This window comes from Sylvia atricapilla, chromosome 3 (genome assembly GCF_009819655.1).
Source record: "Sylvia atricapilla isolate bSylAtr1 chromosome 3, bSylAtr1.pri, whole genome shotgun sequence".
NCBI lineage: Eukaryota > Metazoa > Chordata > Aves > Passeriformes > Sylviidae > Sylvia > Sylvia atricapilla.
In genome coordinates, this window is record NC_089142.1 from 53291888 (window position 1) to 53319543 (window position 27656).

The 27656-nt window shown below is 36.5% G+C and overlaps 1 protein-coding gene across 5 annotated transcripts in view; it reads right to left on the bottom strand.

Annotated features, from left to right (window-relative positions):
- PTPRK (protein tyrosine phosphatase receptor type K) overlaps positions 1–27656 on the bottom strand; it is a 380804-nt gene that overhangs the window by 22364 nt on the left and 330784 nt on the right. Inside the window, exons 14-19 of one of the 5 annotated variants that reach the window (XM_066315365.1) lie at positions 13928–14066; positions 12774–12815; positions 10597–10626; positions 6726–6886; positions 4582–4617; positions 801–985 (exon numbers count right to left, since the gene is read on the bottom strand). In XM_066315365.1, coding sequence (XP_066171462.1) covers positions 801–985; positions 4582–4617; positions 6726–6886; positions 10597–10626; positions 12774–12815; positions 13928–14066 — 593 coding nt within the window. The remainder of the gene's footprint in view (positions 1–800; positions 986–4581; positions 4618–6725; positions 6887–10596; positions 10627–12773; positions 12816–13927; positions 14067–27656) is intronic. The other 4 variants (XM_066315362.1, XM_066315361.1, XM_066315364.1 and 1 more) reach the window with 4 other exon arrangements.

Here is a 27656-nt window from a genome sequence, read left to right on the forward strand (position 1 = left end):
CAGCTGCAGAAAGGAGAGAAGGTTGAAAACTGTGTCAGAAGAGATTACTTACTCAGAGAAAACTCATTGTAAACCTAACTGTATTTGAGCAACCTTGGCAGTCCCATTCCCATCTTTATGTGTCCTGCCTGATATCCTAATCCCAAAGAATCACAACAGATTCTGAGATTAGAAGCAAAATGGATCTGTACTCATCTTCTACCTCCAATGCTGGGAATTTCTTGCTTCCATTTTAACATTAAAGTTGTAAGTAGACATGCTAAGGCAGGTTTAATTAGAACTTCAAGATGTTACTACCCTTATAATTTTTTTACTGCTTCTCAGCTGGAGCTAAGTCCCAGTATTGTCCTACTGAGATGCTAAAATAAATTAGGAGAGTGCTCCAGGCAATGTTTCTTGGAAAACCAGCCATGTTAAATTCTTTACTTTAACCTAATCCAGGAGATCTGTACTAGAAATAGCTCACATAACTAATTACAGCATTTCCACTAAAGACCAACAACAACAACAACAACAAAAAAAAAGACTGGCCACTTCTTACAATATGTCAAAAAGATTCTTTTCATACCCTAAGGAAACACAGAAGGATTTTCTACCAGGCAGTTGTAAAGGCTCAAACAATTGGACTCTATTTACTATTTCACTTTTGGGTTACATATATAAGAATCTTATGCCTGTTAATCTGTTTTTCATTTAAACCCATGACATTTACTTCCATCCTTTTGCAATACAATGCAAACAATAGGCTGCCCATTTCAAAGGGATTTTTCCTAGCAAAGCCCCACCGCTGGAGATCTCACCTCATACTCCTCTTTAAATCCATAGCTGTCAGAGGTCTTCATCAGGTTAATATGCTGCAGGAGATCAGCCACCCTGATGGCAGGGTGCAGCTGCCCAGTCTGGTACGGGGATTCTGTGCCTTCGCAGAGATAACGAGGGACATCCAGGAGTCGGCTGGACTCTGCTGTTGCACTGTGATTTTCATCTGTATTCACAAAAAATCAGCGCTTTATGTACCCACAGAGCAGTGACACCTGCTGCTACACATATCAACATCTATTTCAAACCTGTTCCTTCAAAAACATCTCTGTTTTCTGAGAACGCAAAGCACTTACTCTCCAGCACATAAATACTGTGAAGTACACAAAAGAATTTAACAGCAAACACATACAAAAGTTTGCAGTCCTTCATCCAGCAATAAAGATGTCTGAGGGGCATTTTATTCGAAGCTACAAAACTTTATGACATTAATGTACTTGGAAACTCCAGACTCTATCAACCAAAGTAACTTTTTAAAGGCTATTACACATCAATAGCAGTATTACACCTTAAACAATAAATTGGAATAATTCTATAGTGGTATCAGCACTTGTCTGATCATTTGTCTAAAGCCAACAAAGAGTCAATTGAGAACCCAGAAAAAAGCGAAGCAATTAAACCACCACTTCAGAAAACCACCTCCACTTAGGAAGATGAATCAGCACTACAGAGTGGTCATTTTAACTCAGGTCTTTTAGTAGAAAAATGAAACTTGAGTAGATTGTGCTGATTTCAGTCACAACTTTTTGCCCTGTATAAGCAAAGAAGTTTCTTCTAACGCTCTGTGCTACATTAATTCTATATAAAACCCAAATGTCAATGCTTCATGAGGACATTTGTCAATCCCTTCTGTGAAATAGTAATTTTATTCAAATTAGTAGTTATCAGATCAAATGAATTTGCAGAGAAAGAAGAATTCTGATCTAAGTAGCTACTGAAGTGAGAAGGGAGTAGTCAACCCCTCCTAATCTTCTTTCAAATCAGTTTACCATTTTCCTTGCAAAGGATCTGGATTAGGAGGCAAAACACTCTAGGAAAAGAATGAATGCCCCAAGGGTTGAATTTTGTACAATTACACCAAAATTCAAACACTATTAATGCCTTCTGAAATTAAATCTCCTGAGAAACTTGACTCTTTGAACTGTCACCCGAGTTGCTAATTTCAGTACCTAATTTATGCCTCACTAACCTGCCTAACAAGGCAAGTGACATGCAGCAGTCACTTCTTATTGCAGTTACCCATACTAAATTACACACATTTCAAACCACCTCAGGATTTGTAGTTCTCCCCATTCCTCACAGAATACTTACCAGTAATAGGCACTTTAACCCATTGAAGCAGCAAAAAACAATGAGTGAACAGAACATGAGAAATTTATTTCAGGACTATATTAAAAAATGGCTAAAAGAAAGTGATATTCAAACTTGTTAAATCTTCACAATAGGTAACAATGAAAGCTGTTTAAAAAATATAAGGGCCACATTATTATACTATCAGAGTAATAGTAGGGACTTGGGAAAAGCAAAATTGTCATACTAACTTAGTGCTAATGTACACAGAATGGAGAGCAGCATTAATAACCTATACACGAAGAAAAAGAAAACTAGTATAGCTAGAAAGTAATAAGAGTTTCAAATAATAAAAAAAATGTGTTCTATGATTTAGAACCCATAAAATATTCCTCTTCTCTAAATAAGGCAGAAGAAAACTGTTTGGTCATGCTGGGCTGAGCAAAGGCTATATGAAAATGGAGTAGGCCAAATAATGCAGTTCCAAAGGAATAAGATTCAGATATCCAGCTTTTACTACATGGTGTGCTCAAAAGCTTGTACACTTCTCTCCACTACTTCAGTCCACTCAGTGAAAATTATCTCTTCCAACTATCAATGGTTTGTTTATATGAGGAAATTATCATGCCCAGAATATCATTACAGGCAGATGAAAAGGCAGACAGGAACTATTCAGCAGTTCTTCAGTTAGTTCCTTGCCCTTGATACTCACAGCTGTCTGTAACTGTGTCTGCCACTGCAGAAAATACCATGGCAGTATGGCACTGAGTGGGAAGGTACCATGAGCACTTCACAAGCACAGGATCAGATTTCAAAGTTATCTTGATTATTTAGGAGACAATGCAAAAATCAACAAGGTGAATTGAATGATGAACACAACAATAGCGTGTGCTGGAAAGGGAAATCAAATATATAACTACAGAATGGAGTAATGGACTGGAAAATGATAACTGTGATTTTAACAGGTAACTCAATGCAAGTCAGCAACATGAACACAATAAAAAGGAGAAAATACAATTCAGTTAACAGAAACAGTAAAAGTGAGGCATGAGGATACCTATTCCACTCAGCTCAGCATTAAGATTTCTTCTAAAAGAATGCTACCTGATTAGGAGCTCTGAAACTTAAAATTCAACCCGTGAGTCGGAAAGTTGGAAAGCATTCAGAGGAAAATAATGACAACAAATTTAGAAAACATTGCCTACAAGATGATGAGTGAAAGAACTCGGTTAAACTCAACTAAAAGAGCCTTTCAATGTGTAAAAGACTATTTTGAAAGGACAGAAATGGGCCAGTTTTCCATATTTTTTTGTGAGTCTCCCAAAAGGAAATGGCCTAATCCACAGCAATGAAAATTTAGTCTAGATTAGCCTAGTGAGGGAAAACTAGGGGTGAGCATTAATACTTAGTAATAACACCTGGTTAATAGTAATTTATACTCAGAAAATTGACCTTTGGGTCAATATTACTAATATGAAACAGAATTTATTCTTACTAAGGAGGACCGAGGCATTGGAAGATTCCATTGCAAGAGCAAAATTCTGTTTGCTACAAATTTTTAAAACATAATGAGACAATTTCCAGAAAGAATCTATATTATATGTATACTGTCAGTTCTCAAAATAGAGAAGAGATTTCATTGCCCCCAGGTCCCTTTAAACTTTACTTCTGGGAATCTTATTTTCAACACATCTATATTCACATCCCCTTTCTGATATTTGTCTTTTTTCCTAAAATAACCTCAGCAACTGACTGAAACTGAATACTGCATGTTGAGTTTATCCAAACAAGGACTTGGGTACAAATTATAGTTTTATCTTCTCATTTTAAAAAAAGCCCAACAACTCTAAAATTTGCATGCAGTGTTAGATGCAGCATAGACTTATGCAGCCTGTCCATTTCAATGTATGTTCTTCTTTTTAAAGTAAGTACAAGTCTGAAAAATTTACTACTATCAATTGAATGATGTAATTAATATAGGCATACAGAAGCACTTACTCAAAACATGCAAAGAGCGTTGTTGTTTCCTCTAAGATAGTCTAAAAATTTTTCCGTTTTCTATTTTCTTTTAATTCTTGTTACTTAAAAAATTGAGCTTTGGGTGCCAAAATACGCTAATGTGGACATTTGAATTTTATTTTTAAAGTTGTCTTAATAGAGCTCTAGTTTCACATGTCAGTTTACTGGAATTCAGTTTCAAACCTCTGGGGAGAAAAACTTTAGTATTTCCAGTTTACGTATTTCCTCATTTACTCTTCAGTTAGCAGTGACTAGGAATAACTTCTTAATGAGAGCATAAAATAATTTTTATTCTAAAATTGTTGTCAGTCTAATTCTGAATTGATGAACTGAGTATAGAATTATTTTCTGGCAACAGCATAGTTTTACCATAAAACCAGCTATTTCAACGTTCAACCATGCAAGGAGACAGAACTCATGCAGGAATGGATAATGAAGGACTAGGGTCCTCACCTAACACAGCTGTCGGCACAAGTGGATCATTGGGCACTGCAGGAAAACAAAGCCCATGAAGAAACACATTATCCTTAATTTGTGTATTTTTAAGAATAAAAACAATATACTTCAGAGTCTGATCAAGAAATAACTAAACTCCATTAATTTTATAACAAGAGAAAACCAGAAAGAATACAGTCCCAGAAAGCATCCTGAATAAAAGAGGTATGAAAAGCAGTGATTTCAGACTTCAGAAATGTAATGATAAGAGCAAAGAGATCCTCACTGAAATGAAATAAAGACATTACATGCAATTTAGTTTTAAAAGGGCTCCTCCTCCACTATTGTTTTTTTCAGTTCACAGTAAAGCTTCACTTTCATAGAACTCACTTCCTTCTTTTTAAACCCATCCTCTCATGTAATACTTGAATAGCTAATCTCAAAATAAAATGGTATTTCTATAAAGTTTTCCATAATTAAAAAGATTATATACATTTTTACTGTTAATAGCTTTTTTAATGTTCAATATGAAAGATATTGTTCGTAATGAGTATAGGAAAATCACAGATTCACAGATGCAGATGTCTGAATAAAATTCATAGAATTTTATCTTTTATTATCCCAACAAGAACCATGCAGAGATAAATGCACTGTTTTGTACAGAAATGGCAGAATCCAGGATTTGTTTTGTTCCAGTCTGAAACAAAAAAATTATAACATCGAAGTGTATGTAACAGATTAAAGCTCCAGTTCACAAACAATCTGCCTGAAAGTTTGTCACATTACAAGAACCCCTGAAAGCTTGGAAGACTTGTCTCAGCACAGACAGCACAGAAGAAACAAATCCTCCAATACACAAAAAATCACATACCTAGGATGCTAGAAACTGGTGATGTCCAGCTTCTTTGCCAGCTAGGCAAAGAAGGACAACTGTGGTGACAGGAGCTCATGGGCTCTTGGCATCGCATCTGTCCATCTGAAAGGCTGCCTGAGTGGCTGGGAGCCCTGGCTCACTAGTAGGCATGTAAATTCCTGATAAATTCTTAGCTGGAGATCCATCATCACAGTCCATATCAAAGTGTCTCTGCAATCCTGCCTCCACAAATTTCAATGCCAGTAAGACATCAAACTTTGGAGATTTTTCAAACTGTACCAACCAAACTGTGTAGAAAAACCAGGCTGATACTCCCACTTATAATTTGTTATGAGACACTTAAAATGTTAGCATTTAGTAGTTTGGTATGCTTCAATAAACCAAGCAATAAACCTTCCTCCAAAACCGATTTCCCCTACAACAATCAGCTTAAGAGCCTTAATGGATGGATTTTGCTCAAGCGTGGTAAGCAATGTGGGACACAAGAACAGACATGGAGTGTCATTCCCAAAGAAAGGCAAATCAGAAGCACCTCAGGTTGCTCAGATCTGTGTAAAGCTAAGCCACAAGCCCATGGAGCTGTGAGAAGCTCAGGTTCCTACCAGCTCCATGGTAGAATTCTATCCCTTTGTAATTTAAACACTAGTTGTGAAATATTCGGTTTGCCAGTGGACTATACCTTGCTTTTGGCAAGGTATAGCGAAGATGTCAGGAGGCAAGAGTGCTTAACAGTTGCAGCTATAACCCTTAACAGTCAGAAATCCAAACTTTTTTTGAAACCAGTCGGCATATCTACAAAAAATGAATACAAATATAGAACAAATTTGAGATATATTAACAAGATTGTACCTAAATTTCACAAACAGCAATGAAAATTGTCAGTGTTTCCTTCTGTTGTGATGTCCTTACTGCCAAAAAAATAGAAATTTATTTGGACATCCTGTTACTATTCCTTACAGACGTGGTGTTATGCAGTAATATTTAACGTTCTGCATTAAATAGTCTCATGAGGGAAAACTCAATGTTAAGTTTTAAGTGAGGTATTCTAGAAGTATAATAGTTTCCCTAAAACAAATATTATTGCATAGTGAAAGCACATGCAAATATCTAATTAAACATTTTGCCACATTCCAATAAGGACGACATACAAACATCCCCACTCAACCTTTTGCTTTATCAGCATTCCTTGAAAACCTGGAGCATAAAACAGATTTCCTTGAAAATCAGAATTGTTTTCTGTGTTTCTATATTCACCCCCACTCTGGAGTATCTATCAATGTCTACTTACATCTGGGGCTGAAGTTATGCGAGTCCATAAATGTGATTGACAGGGGATCCTCTGCATGTAGAGTGCTCTGGTCAGCATAACTCCTGTCCATGGCATTCACCATGTGGGTCATCTCCTGGCGGGTGGTTCCCATGGCATCCTTGCGCTTCTTTGCAAGTTTGCTGCCCAGCCAAAAAGAAAAATAAAGTAAACCACCTTAACATTTGATGAATGTTGATGTCTTCGGTAATCATTCTCTATAATCCTGAGTGACTGAAAAGTTTGACTTATTTCCCTGTGTGCGATTGTTTCAGCATGTGATAAAACTGTGCACCCTGCTACGAAACAGTCATGGTCTTGTGTTTTCTGTACACACACAAATGTTGTAATGGAAGTGCTTACTTCTGCACCCTGGTAACATTTTTTTTCCCTGTGGAGTAATTACACTAATATAAACAAATTAGAGAATATAATTGCATTTTAACTGAAATGACAAATAAGAAGCATCTGTGCATGCAATTTTATCAACCATCTCCATTTAAATATCTGTTTTGATTTTTTAAATGGATAATTCATTCCCCTTGCTTGCGTTGTTGGGAAAAAGAGTCATGTAACCTTCTAACTAACAAAATTACTTTGTTAGTCAAAAAATTATGAAGTAACAAAAGAAGCATAATTATTCAATAAATATTTATATTATGTTTTATGTAAAAGGTTGTGTTGCTCATTCAATAGACAAGAGAATACCACATATGGTTCAGGTACTTAACTTTGGTTCTTTGAAAAACAAACCCACCCTTATCATTCTACCCTTTCATGCAGTTTGGGAACATTGCAATTTTGACATTAACAATCTTACACTCTGACTGTACCACAGTTAAAGACCAAGCTAATCTGTACAACTAAGCCCCCCAAATTAACAGTCAGTGCCCTTAAAAGTGCATACTTCAATTCTTCCCTTTTGAGAAAGAACTGGAAGTGATTTTCACTGTCTCCAGGAATCAGGTGGAAGCAGATGATATATTTTAATTATAACCTAAAACATATATCTCAAGTAGCAGGAAGTATGTAGAGCAGCATGAGCTGCACCTTGGTTCTGCAGAAACCCATAACATGTATCAAACTGTTCTGAAATATCCCTGTTTTCAGCTGAAGCCATAACTATAATACATTTGATAGCCAACCTGCATGGTTGGATAAATCTGACAACAAATGAGAGAGACACAGTCATCACTTAATATACTGAGTTCTTGAAAATGTATGTTTAAAACACAGTTTATCTTCGTAAGCTTCTTCTGCATAGAATACCACCAAATGGTAATTGTTTAGACAGTGTTTATCTTACAGTTTTCTTTCCTAAAAGGATGGCCAACTCTAAATATTCCATGCACATTCGAAGAGCAGATAAGGGTAATATTAGATACTTATTACATATTATATTAAATGTTAGGACTAAATTCTTTACTATCAAGGTGGTGAGACATGAACAGCAGTTGCCCAGAGAGGCTGGGGACCTCCTCTCTCTGGTGTGTTCAAGGCCAGGTGGGATGGGGGTCTGAGAAATCTGATCTGGTGGAAGGTGTTCCTGCCCACAGCAGGGGTTTTGGAACAAGATGATCTTCAGGGTTCCTTCCAACACAAACTATTCTAGGATTCTATGAAGAATATTAGTGTAAATTAACTATCCATTTACTTGCTGAGTCCTGGGAAAGTTCACCAGAAAGGACCTACACTGTTTTCTAGGGCATGGAGTACTTCATGCTTGTAACATTTAAGAAAATGTTAAGAAAATGTTACAGGGCTGTTTCTTGAGTTAACAGTCTTGGTTCACGATGAGGGACCATGGTGTAGAATATTCACAGGAGGACAAAGCCCTCCTGTGAATAGTAGATTCTTCTACCAATCAGACTCATGTCCCTGTTTTGTCAGATTCCTGCCCCTCCTTTTGCTCCATCTACAGATGGAATAGTTGGAAAATTACTACTCAGTAACATTCTTACAACAAAAATCCCAAAGGGAACTCTAAACCTATCATTTTTTCATCAAACTATTGTTTGATGGGGTTCTGTATCAGTTGCTACACAAAAAATAAAAAAAAAAAAACCCTGCTAGATGTCTTCCCTAAAATGCTTTATTTTATACATTTAATCCACACATTCCTTTTAACTTAAGAGGAGCTGGTTTAAATGATACTCTGGTTGAACAAATGAAGACCATAAGAACTTCCAAGAGTGAAACTGCTTGAGCTTTATAACTGGTTTCCAATACTATCAAAGCCTTCAAAAAACTAGCATTTCTAGTTCAAAGTATTTTTTTAAGTTTCAAAGCCTTTCAAATACTCTCAATACACTGAAGATCACCTTTTTCTAGCGTCACCCAGAAATGGAACAAAAAGACTATTACATCTCATCTCTCGACGATATTAAGCTTTTCTTTGAAGTACCACTTTGTAACAAAACCTGCTAGCTATGCTAAATAAATCAACAGCTATTAAGGCTTTCACGTTATTAGCTTATTACAGTAGCTACTTTCTAATTCTTATGCTCTGCTTCAATGCCTAAAAAGGCCTATTGTGCTGTAGCACTGCAATCCAAAGCTTCTGGGAAATGGGAGGACAGCTTTATTGTTGAACAGCTCTTGGGTCCCTCGGGGTTTGACGACTTTCCCATTCCTTTTCCTTTTCCCATTCCTTTTCCTTTTCTTTGTCCTTTTCCTTTTCTTTTTCCTTTTCTTTTTCTTTCCTTTCCTTTGCTTTTTCCTCCTTCCCTCACTCAGCTAAAGACACATGCAATCTATGCTTTGTGATAATTAAGCAAATCATTAGGTTAAAGAACTCGAGGCTGACAGAATGCCTTAAATTATTCTCATTATCTGCTAAAGGATTCAGTTGGATGAATCTGCTCAGGTGAGTGATACAGTGGTTGGAGGGGAAAGGTGCTCCATCACAGGATGAAACTGCGTGGTTAATTATCTTGAGTAGAAGCAACTGTTTTTTAACAAGGAAATTATAATTTGTCACAATAAATCAGAGAATGACAGTTAGCTAAACCAGCTTATCTTCTTTTCTTTAATTTTTTTTAAAGTTTGTTTAAAGAAGTCAAATAATTCTGCTTAAAAACGTGGAAGAGCATCATTATTGGACACCACTGGTTCATCAAAGCACTCAAGTGCATTCTTAGAACTCCTCTAAAGTCAAGTACTTTATGTATTTATTTAAAACGAAGGATGCATGTAATTACTTGTTCAATCACAGACAAAACTGTCACAGTCCTCATAAAAACTCTTTCGGTCAACAAGTATTAAAAAAGTGAGTTTTGCTTCAATGAAGTAAAACTTTATACAAACCAATGCCATAAAATAAGATTCACACTTTAAGATATGTATGCAAAGCATCTCAAAAGCAAAAAAAGCAGACCATAAACTATTTCTAAAAGTTTGGCATCTGCCTAAAACCTGCATAGGAAAATGGTGCACAAGATCATTCCTGAACTGATACACAACTGATACTCTAAGAACGTACAGTTTGTGATTTACAGGCACAGTTCACTAACTAGGAAATGGGAAAAGATCTTTTCTCCTTAGTGTGATGTGTTGCTGTGAATCATAATGCAAATTAAATTATGACTATAATAAGCTAAAATGATGGTTATGGAAAAAACTGCAGCAAAAAGCTAAAGTCTCAATATACAGTTAGAAATACAATATCCCTTTAAAAAAAGAAACAACAGAGTAAGAATAACAGGAACAATGAAACAAGCAATTTTTCAAGCCTGAGAACAAGGAAAGATAACTATCAATAAAACTTTGGAAAAATTATATATTTTTCTTTTTTAAAAAGGGATACTGCATCTTTAAAACACATAGAATAGTAAGTCACCCGTATTCTACTTACAGATAGTAGGAGTAAGAATAGTAGCTCCTCCTGGCAAGCAAATCACAGACAGTGGAAAAAGAGAAGCAATGGTGAATGAAAAGCGTGACTCTGTCACATCCAATAAAGCAGAGAAATGTGCGTTTAAAAAAAAAGTTGAAAATTTCATGTTTTTTGGTTAGCATTTCAACTTGCTCATGCACAAACTGGCCTTACTTTGCCATGCAATTAAAAACAAAACAAAACAAAAATTAAAAAAAAAAAAAACAAACACAAAAAACCTAGCTTATAATAATTTGTTTTTTAGAAAGATCACTTGAGAAAATTGCATGCTGAGATTTCACTTATTGCCAAAAATTTTGAAAATTAAATGGATTGTGTAATTTCAACATGCAGTTCAGCATAATATAATGATTACCGCCTAGATGTCATGACAAATGAACAGCTGTGTACAAATCTTGTGCAGCAGATATGCTTTTTACTTTTCAGTCACAAAAAATAAAGATTCCATTAATAAATACATTTAATCAGAAAACAATTTCTTGTAATTCACTTTAACATTTTTATCAGTACACAGTTGTATACATATATGTTTGTATGCATACTATGTGTAGCTATATGAGTACACACATTTTAAAGAAAACTGCACATTTCCAGCAGACATGTGTGTACTGGCATATCCACCACACATTTCCTGAATGCAAACATATGCTTTCTATTTTAAAATCTTACAATTGGAGATGCTGATGTAGTCATGCTAAGCATTAAAAACATGGAAGGTAAACAAATGGAAGGAAATGAAGGACATTTGGAAATAGTCCAACAATGATTTTGAAAATAAAAATGGCATTGCTTGTTAAAGATGCAGTATCCCTTTTCTTAGCTGGTTTGATTACTCCAGTAAAAGTCTGTAAAAGCTGTTAAGAGCTTCATTCAGGAAAACTTCAAATCAATTTGTACAAAATGATCAGGCAAAGCCTAAGACATCTCTAGTTCATGAACAAAACTGCTTAGTACTTCGTTTTATCAATAAAATGTAATGCTGCATTTAATCAGTTTGAAATAGTGGTGGCTGTGCATATGACTTAATAAACCAATAAAAATGCAGAAACTATTGTTTTATTGACTTTTTCGTCTAATAAGCTGTGGTCAATTCGGGTACCAAAAGGGATACTACATAATGGATCACTGAATAGGTACACTACAGAGGATGATTCAGACGGATCCGTTTTCAGTCCCACCACAACTAAGTGTGTTTTTGTATGTGTGAATGTGTCAGAGTTTTTACAGCTGTTTCTGGCTTCATTATATGAGTTGCCCTGATTCACTAGATGGACTGATTCATCTCAGGAATACAGTTTTTCTATGCTTTTTGTAAAAGACCTTGACTAAAGCTGGTATTAAAAAAGTGCCCATTTTCACTAAAAGCAGAGGGGTAGAAGAACGGCACACCTACAACACATGCTGTAGACAACCAATTGAACTATCTTCATGAAAAATTGCCAAACATTTAAGATTCATTAAGCAGGTTAATTTCTCACCTATTGAAAATACAAAATAGTAGAGGAGTTCAGAAATATTATGTGCTGTAGAATGATTATAATTTCTAAAAGGATACTGCCTTCACAGATTCTGAGGAGGGACAGGGGAAAAGGGGAAATTTAAAAATATCACTTCACAGATATAATTAACTCACTTTGGTCAAACAATTCAGTAGCGAAAATTTGAGCCTAAAAGGACTCTGAACGGAAGAGGCAAAAACAACAGGAAAAATGTACACATGGATTTGTTTGTTTGTTGTTTGCAAAACTAGTCAATCACATCTGGAAGTGACTGACACTCCGTAGTGTTAGATGGTCTCTCTCTCACACACAAACACACGTGCACACACAGAGAATTTTCTACTAAACGTATGGGGACCACTGTAACACGCACTAAGATGATACTTCCCAGCACATACCATGCTACAAAGCTACAATATAGATATTTCCTCCTAAAAGCTGAAAAACAACTTCTTTTTTGTTTTTCAAAAGTTGTGTAAATAAAGAAAACTGTCTGACTGTATGTCTTTTTGCACATGATGGGTTGGACCTTTTGCATATGTATTAATTCTCAACCACAGAGGTAAACAACAGAGAAAAGCACTTTTGGGAAAAATCACATATGTAGCTAACTAACACAGAACACTATTAGCATACCTAATGTTTCTAATGCAGACGTTTCTTCTCCAAGTTATATATCTCCAGGGATAATTGTAAAAAGGCAATAAATTAAAAAAATCTAATGCAAACCAGCAATTACAACATAGAGAATGATCTTAATCTTTAAAAAAATAATATCAAGCTGCATTTCAGAGGAATATAAGCAACAATCACAAAAATACATTTTATTACAACTTCTGCAAAAGGCAAGGGAATGCAACGCACACACCATGGGAAGGCAAAGGGCTCATTCTAGCCAAGAGAAATCAGCTTGTGCCAAGTGAAGGGGACCCACCAGGGAGGGGGTGCACAGAGAGAGAGGAATTAGTTTCTCTACTATAGCTATGGAATATAGGGACATATTACAGACACTTATGCCAGGTTAAAAGACTTGCAACTACTGGGAAGGCTAGGCTTTGAAACGCTGACCAAGCAACAGGATAGCACAAGTTACTACAGGTAGGAGGATTGGGATGCAGGGATAGCATTGAACAACGCCAGAAGATGGCGATATTGCTTACTGTCTAAGAAAGCACTGAAAAAAATTTAAATTCACTTAAATTAATACACTTTTAAACAATTTCATGCACTAAGGACTCACTAGATAATTTTACAGTGATGTGGTATGACTTAAGAAAAAACTCCAGGTTTACAACAGCATAAATAGAGGTATAGAATTGCATTATTTTGCAGGTTGGGTAACATACAAACACAAATAACTCATTAGAGCCGCATAGAGAAAATAATATTCATTAAGTGGTTAAAACATGAAAAGTGCAATAAGTTATTATTTTTTCTTTGCTTTAGAAAAAAAAAAGGCACCATGAATTTCAATTCCACCCATTTTAAAAATCTGTATATTCTTCCATCTCCAACTTAAAAATCCTTGGAAATAAATAAGTATTAGAAAACGTACACTTATCGGATCTTAACTATAAAGAAAATCTATCTTTAAAGACATCCTAAGAACCACAGCAAAACCAAAACAAAATACAAGGAACAAATCCAAAAATCGACCAAAAGGACCTACCAATCCTAAAACGTTGTTTTTTTGGTTTTTTTTTCTAAAGACCTGTAAGAAACACTCCTCTAAAATTGTTTGGTAGGGAGGGCAAAAGAAAGAGATCAATCAGCATGGATCATTTTCTTACCTTTTTTTGACAATCAATATGACAACAAGGAGAAGTAGGATGAATACCAGAATTCCAGCACTTATTCCTGCTATTTTCACCACTCGATCTGTTTGTTTAGCTGGGTCTGGAATCACTTCAGGTTCTTCTGTTGCTGCTGCTAAATGAATCAAAAAAAGGAGTTACTTAAATGTGTAAGCACTAGAGACAAGGAAATATTTCTTGGTAATAATTTTCAAATATGTGTGTGTCTTAATACAGCAAAATATAGATGCAAGCATCATGTGTTTAAACATCTACACATATTTATGTAGACACACTATAAATTTAACAGAGCTATAGAATAAGCATAGTCAGAAGGCATGCACAAAGATCATTGAGTCCAACTCTTGGCCCTGCGCAGAACCATCCTCAAAAGTCACAGCATGTGCTTGAGAGTTTTGTCCTAACATTTGAACTCTGCCAGGCTTGGTGCCGTCACCACTTCTACGGAGAGCCTGTTCCAGTGCCCAATCACTTCTGGGGGAAGAACCTTTTAATAATAGCCAACCTAATCCTCCCCTGACACAACTTCAGGCCATTCCCTCAGATCCTGTCACTGGACACCAGACAGAAGGGGCCAGTGCCTGCCCCTCTGCTTCCCCTCACAAGGAAGTTGTAACAGCAGTGGGGTCTCCCCTCAGTCTCCCCATCTCCAGGCTGAACAGATGAAATGACCTCAGCCTCTCCTCATACAGCTTCTCTTCAAGGCCCTTCACCATCTTTGTTGCCCTCCTTGCAACAGTGAGTATATGTGTATGTATACAGCTGCATAAATATACATATATACACCTCCACACATGCACCCGGATTTCCAAATAAGTTGCTGTATTAAAAAGCAGAAGACAAAGCAGAGACAATATATCAATTTACCACCGTTACTTCATTTAATGATTTTTTACACATATTAAATATGGAATATTTAACACTGAATAGTAAGGAAACATTTACACACAAACAGTAAAATATTTTTTCCAAGACACAATGTGAACCCCAAACTGCAGTACTTCAGTCCTTCATCCAGTTTCAGTTCACCTTCGTACATTAATTCACCTTACAGCATCTGGTCTGAGATCTGCATTCTACTGGGAATTTTGATTCTCTAAATAAGGTCATCCACAAAGCCAAGCCTAAAGTCAGCAGTAGTTTTATTTCTGTTTATAGGCCCTGAAAGAAACCAACCTCACAAATCACTGTTCTACAGAGAGATGAAACCAGTCCGTAACACAGCTGAGTGGGCTGAGGCTACAGGTTACAGCATAGAGAAAAATAGAATAAACATGAAAATGCACAGCCATTCAGTCTGCATCTCTTTGCATAACAGCCTGGTGTAAAAGATCAGGAACAGGAGATTTTTAAGCCTGGTAAAAATACAAAAAATATAAATAGGTTTCAGTCAGGGGTAAAATCCCATGAGATGTTTACTTGTAGAATAGAAAATGGCTTTCCAGTTTTCTAGTTCCTGCTTTCTAAGGCTGTGGCCTTTCCTCTACTCAGTGGCATGAAGGAGTACATGTGCTTGCTCCCTCTGGCCCTTCTTCTCTCACACTCCACCCAGATGCCACTTAACCTCTCCCCTCACACATCTTCATGTGGAATAAGTTACAAACTGTTGGTATCATCATGCTTATGTCATTACACAGAAAATGTCCTTCAGTCTGAAACTAGGATGCTTCCCAACAGAACACCAAAAGCAGCATAAGAAAAACCAAAGTGAAGTCAATAAGAGAGAAAGGCTACTGCTCCCCTGAAAATCTACTCCATTCAGAAAGCCAGCATAGTCATTGTCAGGGATAATTGGTATCTAATACTTTCTGGGTTTAACTGTGTTACACAGATCATTTCTATTCGTATTCCATGTGCAGGAATCCATATGCTTTTGAGTGAAGGATAATGCTGTTGTTTAAAATTACTTGTTATTACTTGTTTCTGTAACCTTAATCTCTGCAGTATCTGAACCCTGCACTAACAATTTACCCTCAGAAAAACCTTCTGAGTTAGGAACGTGCTCTCTTCCAGACACCCGCACAAGAGCTAGACAGACAGTGAGAGATCTGGCAGTGCTTTAATCGTAAAACTTAATCACCATCATAAGAATTCATCATTATAATCATCTCTCTCACCTACAGCTTGAACTCTATCTGCTGAGAAATACTAAATGTTTCCTTCTTTATGTAAATACATGCCTGCATGCACACTTGCATACATAACCTGTGAGGACTGAATACTATGTATTTTGTTTGTATTATATGTGTTGAGGTGTCAAGGGGTAAAAGTGGGGATCATGCAAAAGATGTGTGCATGTACAACACACACAATCTAGAATTAATGTTGGATGCACATATGATGCTGTCTAAAACAGAAAATGAGGGGCATGAGTTTTAAGGCAGAAATGGAAGATGAAGGTATTCAGCATTCTCAGTGCTTAACATGAATCAACTCCCAGTCCAGTATTAGCTGGGCCGGATGTGACAAATGTGAATGAACACTTGATAAGCAGTAGAGCCAAAAGGCCAATCAGTAGAGTCAAAAGACGAATCTAAGCTAGATATAAATTACTTTATATGCCAACGGGGGAAAAAAAAAATTGCTGTATGGACTACAGAGAAACAGCAAGGACATGGGAAGGGTAAAGAGGAAGTATGCAGGAATGGGATATTTGCTGTGTCTGGAATTGTACAAAGTGAGTGCAGCTGGGCAGATCTGACCTAGAAAAGGTAAGAACTACTCAATCTGCAAAATAACTAAGGCTGGAGCAAGAGATTTAGTTGTGTGGACAGAGATTTAAGGCCAAGTCTCAGAGATTTCAAAATACGTATGACAGGGATTGAATGTGACCTGAAGATGCACTTCAAAACTTGAAGGCTCAAAAATACATCCAACAATACAGGCTTTGAGCTTTGATCAGGACAGTGGTATTTTCAAAGGAGTATTAGCGATGAGAGAGTGAAGGGGAAAGAATGACAGACCTGTTTCACACCTCCCTGGAGAAAGACAGGTCCCTTATAACTTGATAGAGGAAGCTGCAATATATGTGCTTCTCTGAGTCATGTTTAAAACTATTGCATGGTCACACACACAGTTGTTTCATTCAGAAAGTTACTTGAGAAAAAAAACTACCCACATCTCAGAAAATCTGAAGGAAAGGCCATTGAGTGTGTTTACATATTTGGCTAAGTTAGGCACAGGTATTTTATTATATTCACTCTAGGAAATGATTGGTTTGGATCATCAGTAACTTTAAAATGAAGCTCTCTGCCAAGTTTTTTGAACAACAGTGGAAAGCCAAGAGGATAACCACTGCCTGACCATTTGTTCTTGTTTCCTTAGATTAAGGGTTTTGAAGTAAGGGACAGTAACTCATTCCATGAACTTTAAGGCTACTTATGAGATAAAGCTGGTGCCCACTAGAAATGCACCACAGAGTCCTAAATTAGTTGAGGAAAATGCCAGTGAATAGTCATACACTAACCAAGTGTATAATCGGTGGATGAGCGTCCTATACCCAAAATGTTAAAATCTACAAGCAAAATGATACCTGTCTTGCCAATATCAACAGAAAAATTGCTTTGACCTTAAATGAAGCCAAGACTGTTATATTTCCAGAAACAGATAATATATTCATTCTTTAGATGAAATTCTACATTTGGGGGCTATATGAAAGTAATCATAGATATAAATCACACTGTAATCTATGTGTATTGCATGCAATGATTATTTTGAGGAAACTATTGGATGCAGCACAGAATAATTTCATGAATTTTAAAGAATTTCATATTACTTGTGTTTTAACTTTGATAGCTCAAAGTGTATTGCAATAACCATGTGTGAACTTACATAGGTAAGGTCATAACCAGAGTGAAAAATAGAGAAACCCTGTGACTACATGTTAAACCTACACATGAAAGTGAGTATCTCCTGGCTGCTGATTGCACAAGGACTACAGCAGCAAGTGAACAACTGCTTACTCTGAGAACTCACCTTGTCTGCCCTGTACAAGACATTAACGGATTTAGTTCTCTGAAGTGGCTCTTCCACAGACTGAACTGCTGATTTTGTCAAAGTAACTGAAGTAACCATGGCTTCATCAAGAACAAATCTTGCATAACCAACTGAGTGGCCTTCTGTGATGGAGTGACTACATCAGAGGGCAAAGGAAGAGTTACAGATGTCATCTGTCTGGACTTCTGTAAGCCTTTGACATGGTCCATGACAACATCTCACACAATATCTCTAAACTAGAGAGATATAATTATTTTGGTAATTGGACCTAACTACTGCATATGTCTAAAAAGGGCAAAAATTCTCCAAAATTATTCCAGTTATAAAAATACCTGCTTTACTAATTTTAAATGCTCCTTTTTAGTAATGTAGTCATGCAATCCTCTCTTATATCTTGAACATCATACTCAATTAAAAGGTAATTTATTGATTTGAGAAAGAACCTTGTGTGGTAACAGAATGATAATCATACAAAAATGGACTCTCTTTTGACTACTAATTCCTTTGGCCAGCCTTACTCTAATAGACCATGAATTAAGTATTAATTTTTACACTGTCTTTGCCTTGCATATCAATTTTTTTTGTAAATTGATCCTGTAAATCTGAGAAGAGATAACGCTACAGTTTTCAACCTGTGAAAACTCGTCTTCCATAAAATTTTCAAGAAGAGTTTCTGACCTGAAACAAACCACTACACTTTCCCCTGTACAAAAATAACTGCTTACACTGAAGATTTAAGAGCTAGATTGGGAAGTGGACACTGGATTTTAACAATTTATCTACTTGCTTTTCTTCTGAACTAATGAGCAGTAACAATCATATTCCACAGTGCCACTCACAAAGTTCATAAAATAATTTGATCTAATAATTCTGACTCTGCACATAGCCAGTAACAGTCACCATATAAGAAGTTTTCTCCTTGTTTTCATAGATAGTAAAGGGGAGTATTCAATCAGTCAACTTCCATGATTTATAGCATGAAGTTCAACTGTAACAGCACTAAATTAAACTAGTATAGCTAACTCTCTCAGGGACAGTAAAATTCTAAACAGGTGAGGTAAAGTCCATCTTCTCACAATTTCCTGATGTACTTCATTACTCTAAATTTTTAAACCACATTTTTAATCAAACACACAAAAAAAACCCCCAGTACCCACTTCTAAAATTGAGCATATGCATATTGTTTACACTTAATTTTTTAAGTATACTGTGGCATAAGGAATCCAGTCACGGCACATATTTTTTTCCTGTCTTCTCCTTCCTTCTGTGGTTCAAAATTTACACAGAGCCTTGCAAAATTGTCAGAGAATTTATGACGCTCAGCACAAAATCTATTCGCCTATACCTTCCCAAGAAGATGGTGTAGGAACCAAGATAATGATATTCTACTTGCTCATCCAAACACAATTATTCAAGCAGAAAATTCTGATAGGATTTTGCAGGGCTGTTTGCATGGTACCACTAAGAGAACAGCCAGCCTTCCAAAAGACAGCTTTTAAATCAGAAGTTTTGAACAACATTTTTATACACAACCTTCTCACCATATGATTTGACTTTCTTAACATTCACAGCATTTTATTCTGGGTTTCCTTTGTGTGAGCAAGGGAAGAAACTCAGTTTTATGCATGATTAAAGCTGCTATTTTATTACACTGCATTTTCTTTGAATGTTAATTTCTGTTTATGGCAGATCTTTGAATTCTCACAAACTGGTGTTATTGCTGCATAGCTTGATATTCAAAATAGCTGTGCTCGAGATAATCTGTTCTGCACTTTTGTTATGTGACATTCAAAAACTTTTAATTAAATCCAGGAATGACATCTGAATGAGTTCAACAAGGTAACATCATGATAACATCAAATGAAACTGAAGGTAGCTCTGGAGATGTCAGTCTGCCACCCGAGAAAAGGGCTTGCTGAAAAACCAGGTGAGATTCTCTGACAAATATATTTTTTATGCTGGTCTGCCCAGTGTTTTAATCATCTACCCAGAAAGACTGTTCTACTTGCATTAGTCTTTTTTTTTTTTTACTGCTTTGCTACAGTGTTAATCATCGTGCAATTAAGGAAATTTTTATAGGTCTGAAATTTAATTAATAAATGCAAGTTCAGTGAAAGAAGATCCATAACCACTTTTAGCTTTATTAAGTTTAAAAAAAGTCTAAGCTGATCCTATTTGCTGAAAACATTTAAAGGTATATTTGCAGGGATCAGAAGACAGGATGTGCAACTTATTCTAGCAAACTGTGCCCATGATTCATGAGGTCTCGTAGGTATCCTCACATGGGTCACTTCAGTACAGCACTACTGATTTTTCTTTCTCAAGTTGAAAGCTGAAGTCATATTTAGTGGAAAAGGAATCTCCACAATTGTCTCTTCTGCACAGCTCCCAAAGAATTTCTCTCTTGGACTACAGCTTCTGGGAGATGAATGCATGCCAGAAATTGACTGGGGTTTGGATCCATCTAAGCTGTTCCTTCCAGTATTTTAAATTACCGATTTTTAGGGTAGCATTATTAGAAAGAAAATTTGTATGTGATTGTGAACAGGAAGTGTTCATAGTGATTTTCTAAGCCGTGCTCTGAAGTGTCAGGTTCATCCCTGTCACCATGGTAACCAGGTACTTGACTGTCCCAAGGAATAGAGTTTAACAGGCTCTGCCAGTGAAAAGGGGGATCCCAGGCACCACCAGCCTATTCTCTGAGCTTGTCCTGAAAGGGGAGGGTAGTGTTTAGATAAAATCTTAGATGCTTAGATGAAATCTGCAGTCTCACATTTGTGTTGTTACATACTGTGCCAAATTTATCCTCATGAGGGTCCTTCACTGGGGGAGGGGGAGAGGGAGAGGTGTCAGCACCTCCAGATGCTGCCAGCTGAGCCTAACAGAAGGAGCCCTCAAGGCCCCAAAGCTTTGTGATAAGTTAAGCCTTCATACGGACAAAATAATATATGACTATGTTCTCCACAAAAAAGGTCATTGTTGCAGAAATTGATACAGACACGGTTAATGGGCCCTTTCTGATAGTTTATGTGCAAAACCAAAATAAATACAGCTTCAGGATAACCTCTAGTTAGTCAGATTTGGGATGGTGTTAGGAACTGTAGAAGTTAAGCATGGGGAGACTCACAGTTGGCTGTGCATACAAATACCTACGAAGTAAACAGGTTTCAACCTGCTTTCAGATAATGCAGAAAAATACCCTGAACTTATGCTACTGGATACTTTTTAGATTGTGAACACATCGTTTATAAATATTTATATACATTTTAATTTATTAAATAATCTAGCACAGCATAGCTTGTCCTATAATAATGCTACATGAAATTCCAGTATAATACGCACATTTATGTATAAAAGACCAGTTCCTGACTAGTGCTGATAAGCCCTCTCAAATGCTGATAAATGTTGCTTTTGTAAGTCACATACAATAAAAAAACAAAATTAAAAAAAAAAATCAAATGCATCTTTACAATTCTCCAGGACTTTCAGATCACTTAATTGACGGTACTTCTTTGGTAGGAAACTCTAAGGGAAACAGAATCATGTGAACCAAGTCTCTGCTGCTATAATGGTCTGAAATTAAAATTAATGAGGGCTCTGAAATCAGTAATGTCCATGAATTTATGACCAATTAGCAAAGAGTTTACCTTAATAGATTCAGAAGTATCAAGTGAAGAAAGTGCTGAATCTGTTTGCCTCAGTAGCTGAGAAACCTTGGGCATGAGCAGATGAAGAGAGCCAGAGCAGGAACAATGCTGAGGAGACAATGTTCCTGGCAACACTCTGCCCTGCTGTCCATGGGTCACATTGAAAGAGAAAATTAGTGCCATCAATGCAGTTCTACTACATTTGCCACTGAGACATGCTTCTGGAGCCGTGTACTTTGCAGGCACTTTGCTGTCTTTAAAACAATGGCAAAGGATAGGATTTGGTTATGGGGAATTAGGATGTTCAGTGAATGTCATAATCCACAGGTTTTGCAGCTTTTGAATTGCAAGCTGCTATCCTCTGCAAGAAAACAGCTGTTTGTGCAGAGATAACCAAGTTAGCTTTAAGGGAGCTGGCTCAGTGATACAACCATGCCCCCAGGACATAAAGAGCTCTGGGCCAATACAGATGGCAACACTGACAAGGCATTTTACACAGAGGTGTAAATTAAAGTTACTCAGTCAGCTTCTAGTTCAGTTGGCTTAGATGGGATAAAAAAGGTGAGCTAAGGTTTCTGCAATGGCATTTCTCAAAGCAAAGAGCAAATGTGGTCAAAGGAACACGGCCTGTCACCATCTTGCAACATCACTGCTCAAGAGAGTGGAGAGACTCCTCCTGGTCACAGCCCCTGATAAAGTGTAGGTGGCTGAGCTGCCTTTGGAACTTCTGACTCTAAAACATTCAGAACAAATTATGTTGCTGAGTTTTACATGTGGATAAATTCAAGTCTATTCATTTATCGACCAGAAAATCCACGACACAACCTTTTTTCTCTCCTCCCATTCTGGACTCCTTAGCTTCTAAACAAATAACAAATATTTGAAAAGAATCAAGTAACCATATTTCAGCGGTCTGGTACTCTGTTTTTTTCAACCTTTGAAGTTCTCTTTCAGGTCATTGTTTCCCAATTGTCAACAACAGTGCAAAGGCTGGAGATTTACCCGAAAAATTCTAATCTTTGTGAGAACTCAGGTTTTAGAATCTTATAGATATTCTAAAACATAAACTTGTGGACACATTAAGTGCTTGTTATAAAATACCAGATCTCATTGTGTAACAGCTGCATGTTTGAAATGCTGGAAAAATTCAGAGAAATACCTAATGTGAATTTATTTTTGGAAATACGGTTAATTGTCTGTGTCTTGCCAAAAAACCCTCAAAATAAGGCTTTCTTGAGCCGCTTACATGTTTCTTTCAGTAACCAATATGGAAGTAGAGATCTAAAAATCAAACAAAATTTTTTCATGGCATGTGTACTAACAGACCGTGAAAAGGGTATGTAAAATAATGGATGTAGAAATACATAACATGCATGCTGTAAAGTATTGGATTGAAACAATTAAATATAGACCACTATTTCTCTCAGATTTTCTGGAAAGAGGTGTTGGCTAAGAATGATCCTCTGATCTACCTCACCAACAAGCCATTTAAAAACTGCTAGCATTTCTTAAGGTCACTGTGATTACTTCCCTTATAAGCACAATGGACCTGTTGTAAGACCTGCTGCAGCATTTTTTCCTAGGAACATATAAAAGCAGTCAGCTTCTTGCTAATGAGATCATTTGTTAAGTTAGTGTTTGGCTACATTACAAATTAACCAACTTCCAAGTTTTACTCTAAACAAACTGCCTTCAAAAACCATGTGTTTTTAAAGATGAAATCTCTATTGATGTTATAAAATTTCAGCTGTGAAAGACACTGCACTGAGAAGTTTTCTGGTGTTGACAATGAGTCCTATATGGCTTGTTAGCTCAGAATTTAGTCTTAAAAGAAAATTATTTAAAAAACAATGTTTGGTAGCAAATATACAAAAATGCCTCATCTTTCCACTAGATAGCATTTAAGAAGTTTAGCAAAGTACATTATAATGATCATTATTGCTTATATAAGCACATGGCATGGTTTATGTGAAAAAATATTATTCTCAAATGACTGAAGTTACATTTTGCTATATTTATTGAAAATAACATTCTACAAATAACTTCTGCTAATTTAAGCAAGTATCAAATTACGAGTGAGAATTGACTGGTAGTGTAGGAGTTGCAGAGTTAATGCAGACCTGTGTAATTACACAGAAGGAAGTAAGGACAGCTTAACTCTCCTCCACCAGAAAAGTGCAAACTCTCACCCCAAACGATAGCTCAAAATACAGAAAATGAGATGAAAAATTTTCTTATATCAAATGCAGTGCTAATGGCATTGCAGATGGAATCAATATACGGTGGCAATGAAGAACAGAAAGTCTTTCCTTTATTCTTTTAAAAAAGACAAAACCACAGAAATCAAAGCTTATAGATTGCTAAACCTAGCCTTTGACAGTACCCATCAGTTGTTATTTGCCATTCAGAATTGTGAAAGGTGAGGAAAAAAACAGAACCCCCCCAAGAAAACAAGTGGTTAATTCTTCCTTTGGAGGTAGGTCCTAGTTTTTCCAAACATGTATAGATTAAATTTTATATATAGCATAAATATAGTGCATATATAATCTTTAATAGCACCCATCTGTTCTTAGTATCCCAGATTATTACTGTCATGACTGCCAGCCTTCAGGGGGTTTTTTTCCTGTAAAATTTGGTACTTTCTCAAATAGCGTGAGAGGGTAAATATGTGTGTGTATATACATATATATGTATATAAATACATATATATATATATATACACACACATGTATATATACACTCTGACAGAAGAAAAGATGCTTTCTTTTACAAGAGTTATATTCTTCCATTTAAAGAATTTTTTCACAGCTTCTTCAGCTCTATACTACCTTGATGACATGGTGCAGTATTTGTAGGAGTCCACTGGGCTGGCTGGCTGGGAAAAAACTGCACTGGAAGTGCAACAGAGAACCATGGAGAGAGAACCTTTTTTCCCTTTAAAACCTTCCCATCTGAAGAACATCCACTCCCAGAAAGTTACATGGGTTAAAACTCTTGAGGTTCTCCTGAACTTTTTAGCACTAATAGGTGTCTTAAGCAGCTGGATGCCTGGGAGCATGAGAGAAAGGCAAATATTCTCTTCCAAACCAGTGGGGGGGGTATCACCCAGCTGCACATCACAGCAGGCTGCAAGTACTATCTCAGCCATTACCCTAATTATGCAGTTGTTCCCAAATCTGCTTATCCAAATACATCTGAAAGGTCTTATGTCAGCACTTTAAGCTCAGCCACCTGATTTTGGACTGAAACATCCAAAGCTGTGGTGCTTATCCATGCTAGTCTACCAGCTGTGATATGAAGACAGCCTTTAGCTGGCTAAAAGCTTTGTCATCTTCTGCTACACCACCATTTCCAACCCAAATATGTTTCCTAAGCCTTAAAACCTGTGTAAGAAGTCAAGAGCCTGTCTGTAGGCTTGTTTACCACATCTAGAAACACAAATGTAATGACACTGCAATAACATGCAGCTAATGCAATGACAACTGTATGAAAAACACATCAATAATCACAGCTCTGGCTTGACTGCCATTGATTATTGAGTTCAAATCAGGACCTGTAATGATATTAAAAGCCTTTCATACTGTGTCATTGCCTCTCTTTCTATATATTCCTACATTATTAATATATCAAAGAAACTTTCAAGTGTGAAGAGGAGATGGCAGTCCCTCAGACCATAGGACAAAACATGCCTGCAAGAAAAAAGGCTTAGTGTATTGCCACTTTCTGAAACTTTAGGTCTACTTTTTCACATTTTTTCCTTTTAATACTGGAATTTTGTTACCTTCAAACATTAAACTCTAATTAATCTCCCTCATCTGAAAAAAACCCAAAGAATTTTTTTTGTTGTTTCCATTACTTGAGGAAATATTCACACAAGACTGTGATGGGGAACCAGGTGCAATAGAGAACTTCCATGATTAAAGATAGATGAATTTTTATATCTGGTATTATACTGGTTCATAACACATAAAGGAAAAGCAGTTTTTAATTTCACAAAGCACAGACACCTTCAGAATAGAGTGAGGCTGTAGGAAAGGGCTGTACTGTATACAGAACTAAAAGGCATCAGATTAAAAATTACTTCAGTGCACCCTCAGCGGCATGTTTTACACAGGTATAGATTGTTTGGTTGTTTTTATCCAGAGGATGAAATTATCTGCTCTGTATTGGATATGTCTTTGGGCTGCTGCTTTCTCAGCTAGTTTCTCCAGGAAAACACAATTGTATCAAAGGATAAAACTCCAACCATATATTTAACAGAAGCTTCAAATTCACATACAAGTCAAAATAAATGAAGCCAACTATAACACGCAAATATTGTATTATGGTTTATGTAATAGATTGTCGGCAAAGAAGATTACTGTTCTGGTATTTATGCTTTAAATCTGGTTTTAGGGTTTTCAGTCAGTTGTGATCTGATTAAAATGTGACTGATTTGGAGGAGAAAAGTCACCTTAAACTGATGGAGTGCCAAGAACTCTTTCAGATGAGGTGACAAAAATATCTATACTGAGGCCCTGAGCTATGTCTAACAATGACCAAAACTAAATTTGCATCAAAAATGAGAACAAAGATTGTATTAAACCATTGACATTAAAACAATGAGCTCTAATGTTGAGCACACAAGCTAAGACACATCTGTATATACCTCATTTGGACATACATTGTTTCTTTGGCAAATGTGAACTGCATTTTGAAACACACAGGCCACTGCACACTGAGTTCCCATTTATAAGCAGGTATTCCTGGCCATTCATGGCAGCAATGGCCTTTCTTCTTTTCAAGAAGGGAAAAATGGCTTTATTCACTAACTCAAGATGACTTTAATGAATGGTTCACTTCAGCTTCTTATTGCTTGAAACCCAAGCAATGTTATCTATCAACTTTCTTAGAGGCAGATGGCCAAAATTTTAAAACTTGTGTTGATGGATTCACCCTCATATATTCAGACAGCACCAACACAGGAGATGACTTTCAGATTGCTTGAACAGCTCTCATAAATCAGATGAATTGTCATACTTTAACTAATATATGAAAAGAAATGTTCACCTGGGAAATATATTAGCCAATGAATGGAATGACAATATCTGATAAGACCTTCTCTTGCCTGATTCTGGTGTAATGATAAGACTAGTCAGTCCTACATGAAAACATAATGCAATCTGATATGATCATGCCTGCTATCTACCAAATACTCAAAAAGTAAAATAAAATACAAAACTGTTCACAAACTTCAAGCATTTAAGAAACAGAAAGTGGAGGACAACAATGTATTTCTTAAGCAAATATTAAACATTAAACATTAAACTTAATAAGAAAACTATAGAAACCCTTTTTATCACTACAACACAAAATGTTGAAAAAGAAAAGTAAGAAATGTAAATGAAATCAGTGATTTGTGATAGCAAAATCTCAGTTTAAATTGGACTGGAATTGTATTCCTAGCTACATGAATGTGAGAGATATATGGCAATGAAAAGAGAAGCAAATCCAAATGTGGATCTCTGTGAGTGAAAGAGGTGGCCTATTTCTTTCTTTCCAAAGGCACAGTCCAGACCTGTTACAGACCTTACTTCACACACTCTAGAAAGTCCATCCCTTGTGCTGGTTAGCAATGGGAACTCCAGGTGCATCTACACGTGCTGCCACCACAGAAAACTACCATTAACTCTGCATAAATTGTCTTCCTTTCTGTGAGATGGGCAGAACAGGAACACAAATAGTGCTAGGAATCTTGACTGAAAGGCACTATCAAATCTGCTTGGAGTCATTTACAGATCAACCTCCTTGTGATAGATACCTTGTGAAGGCCAGTAAGCCTTCACCTTTAGTTGGAGCAAGTACATCCTTTCCTATTTCTTACTGTGCAGATAGAAACAACCAACCAACATCACTTAAATTAGGGAAGTGATGTTACCTTCTACTTAACTGAAAATATCAACACAGATCCTGTCATTTAACCTTCTCTTACCTTTTCCTCTGCTCCACAATCAAACAATTCCTGTTTCAAAGTACTGCACTGCTTTTACTCTTGATGCTTCATTTAAGGTTTTTAAGCCTGT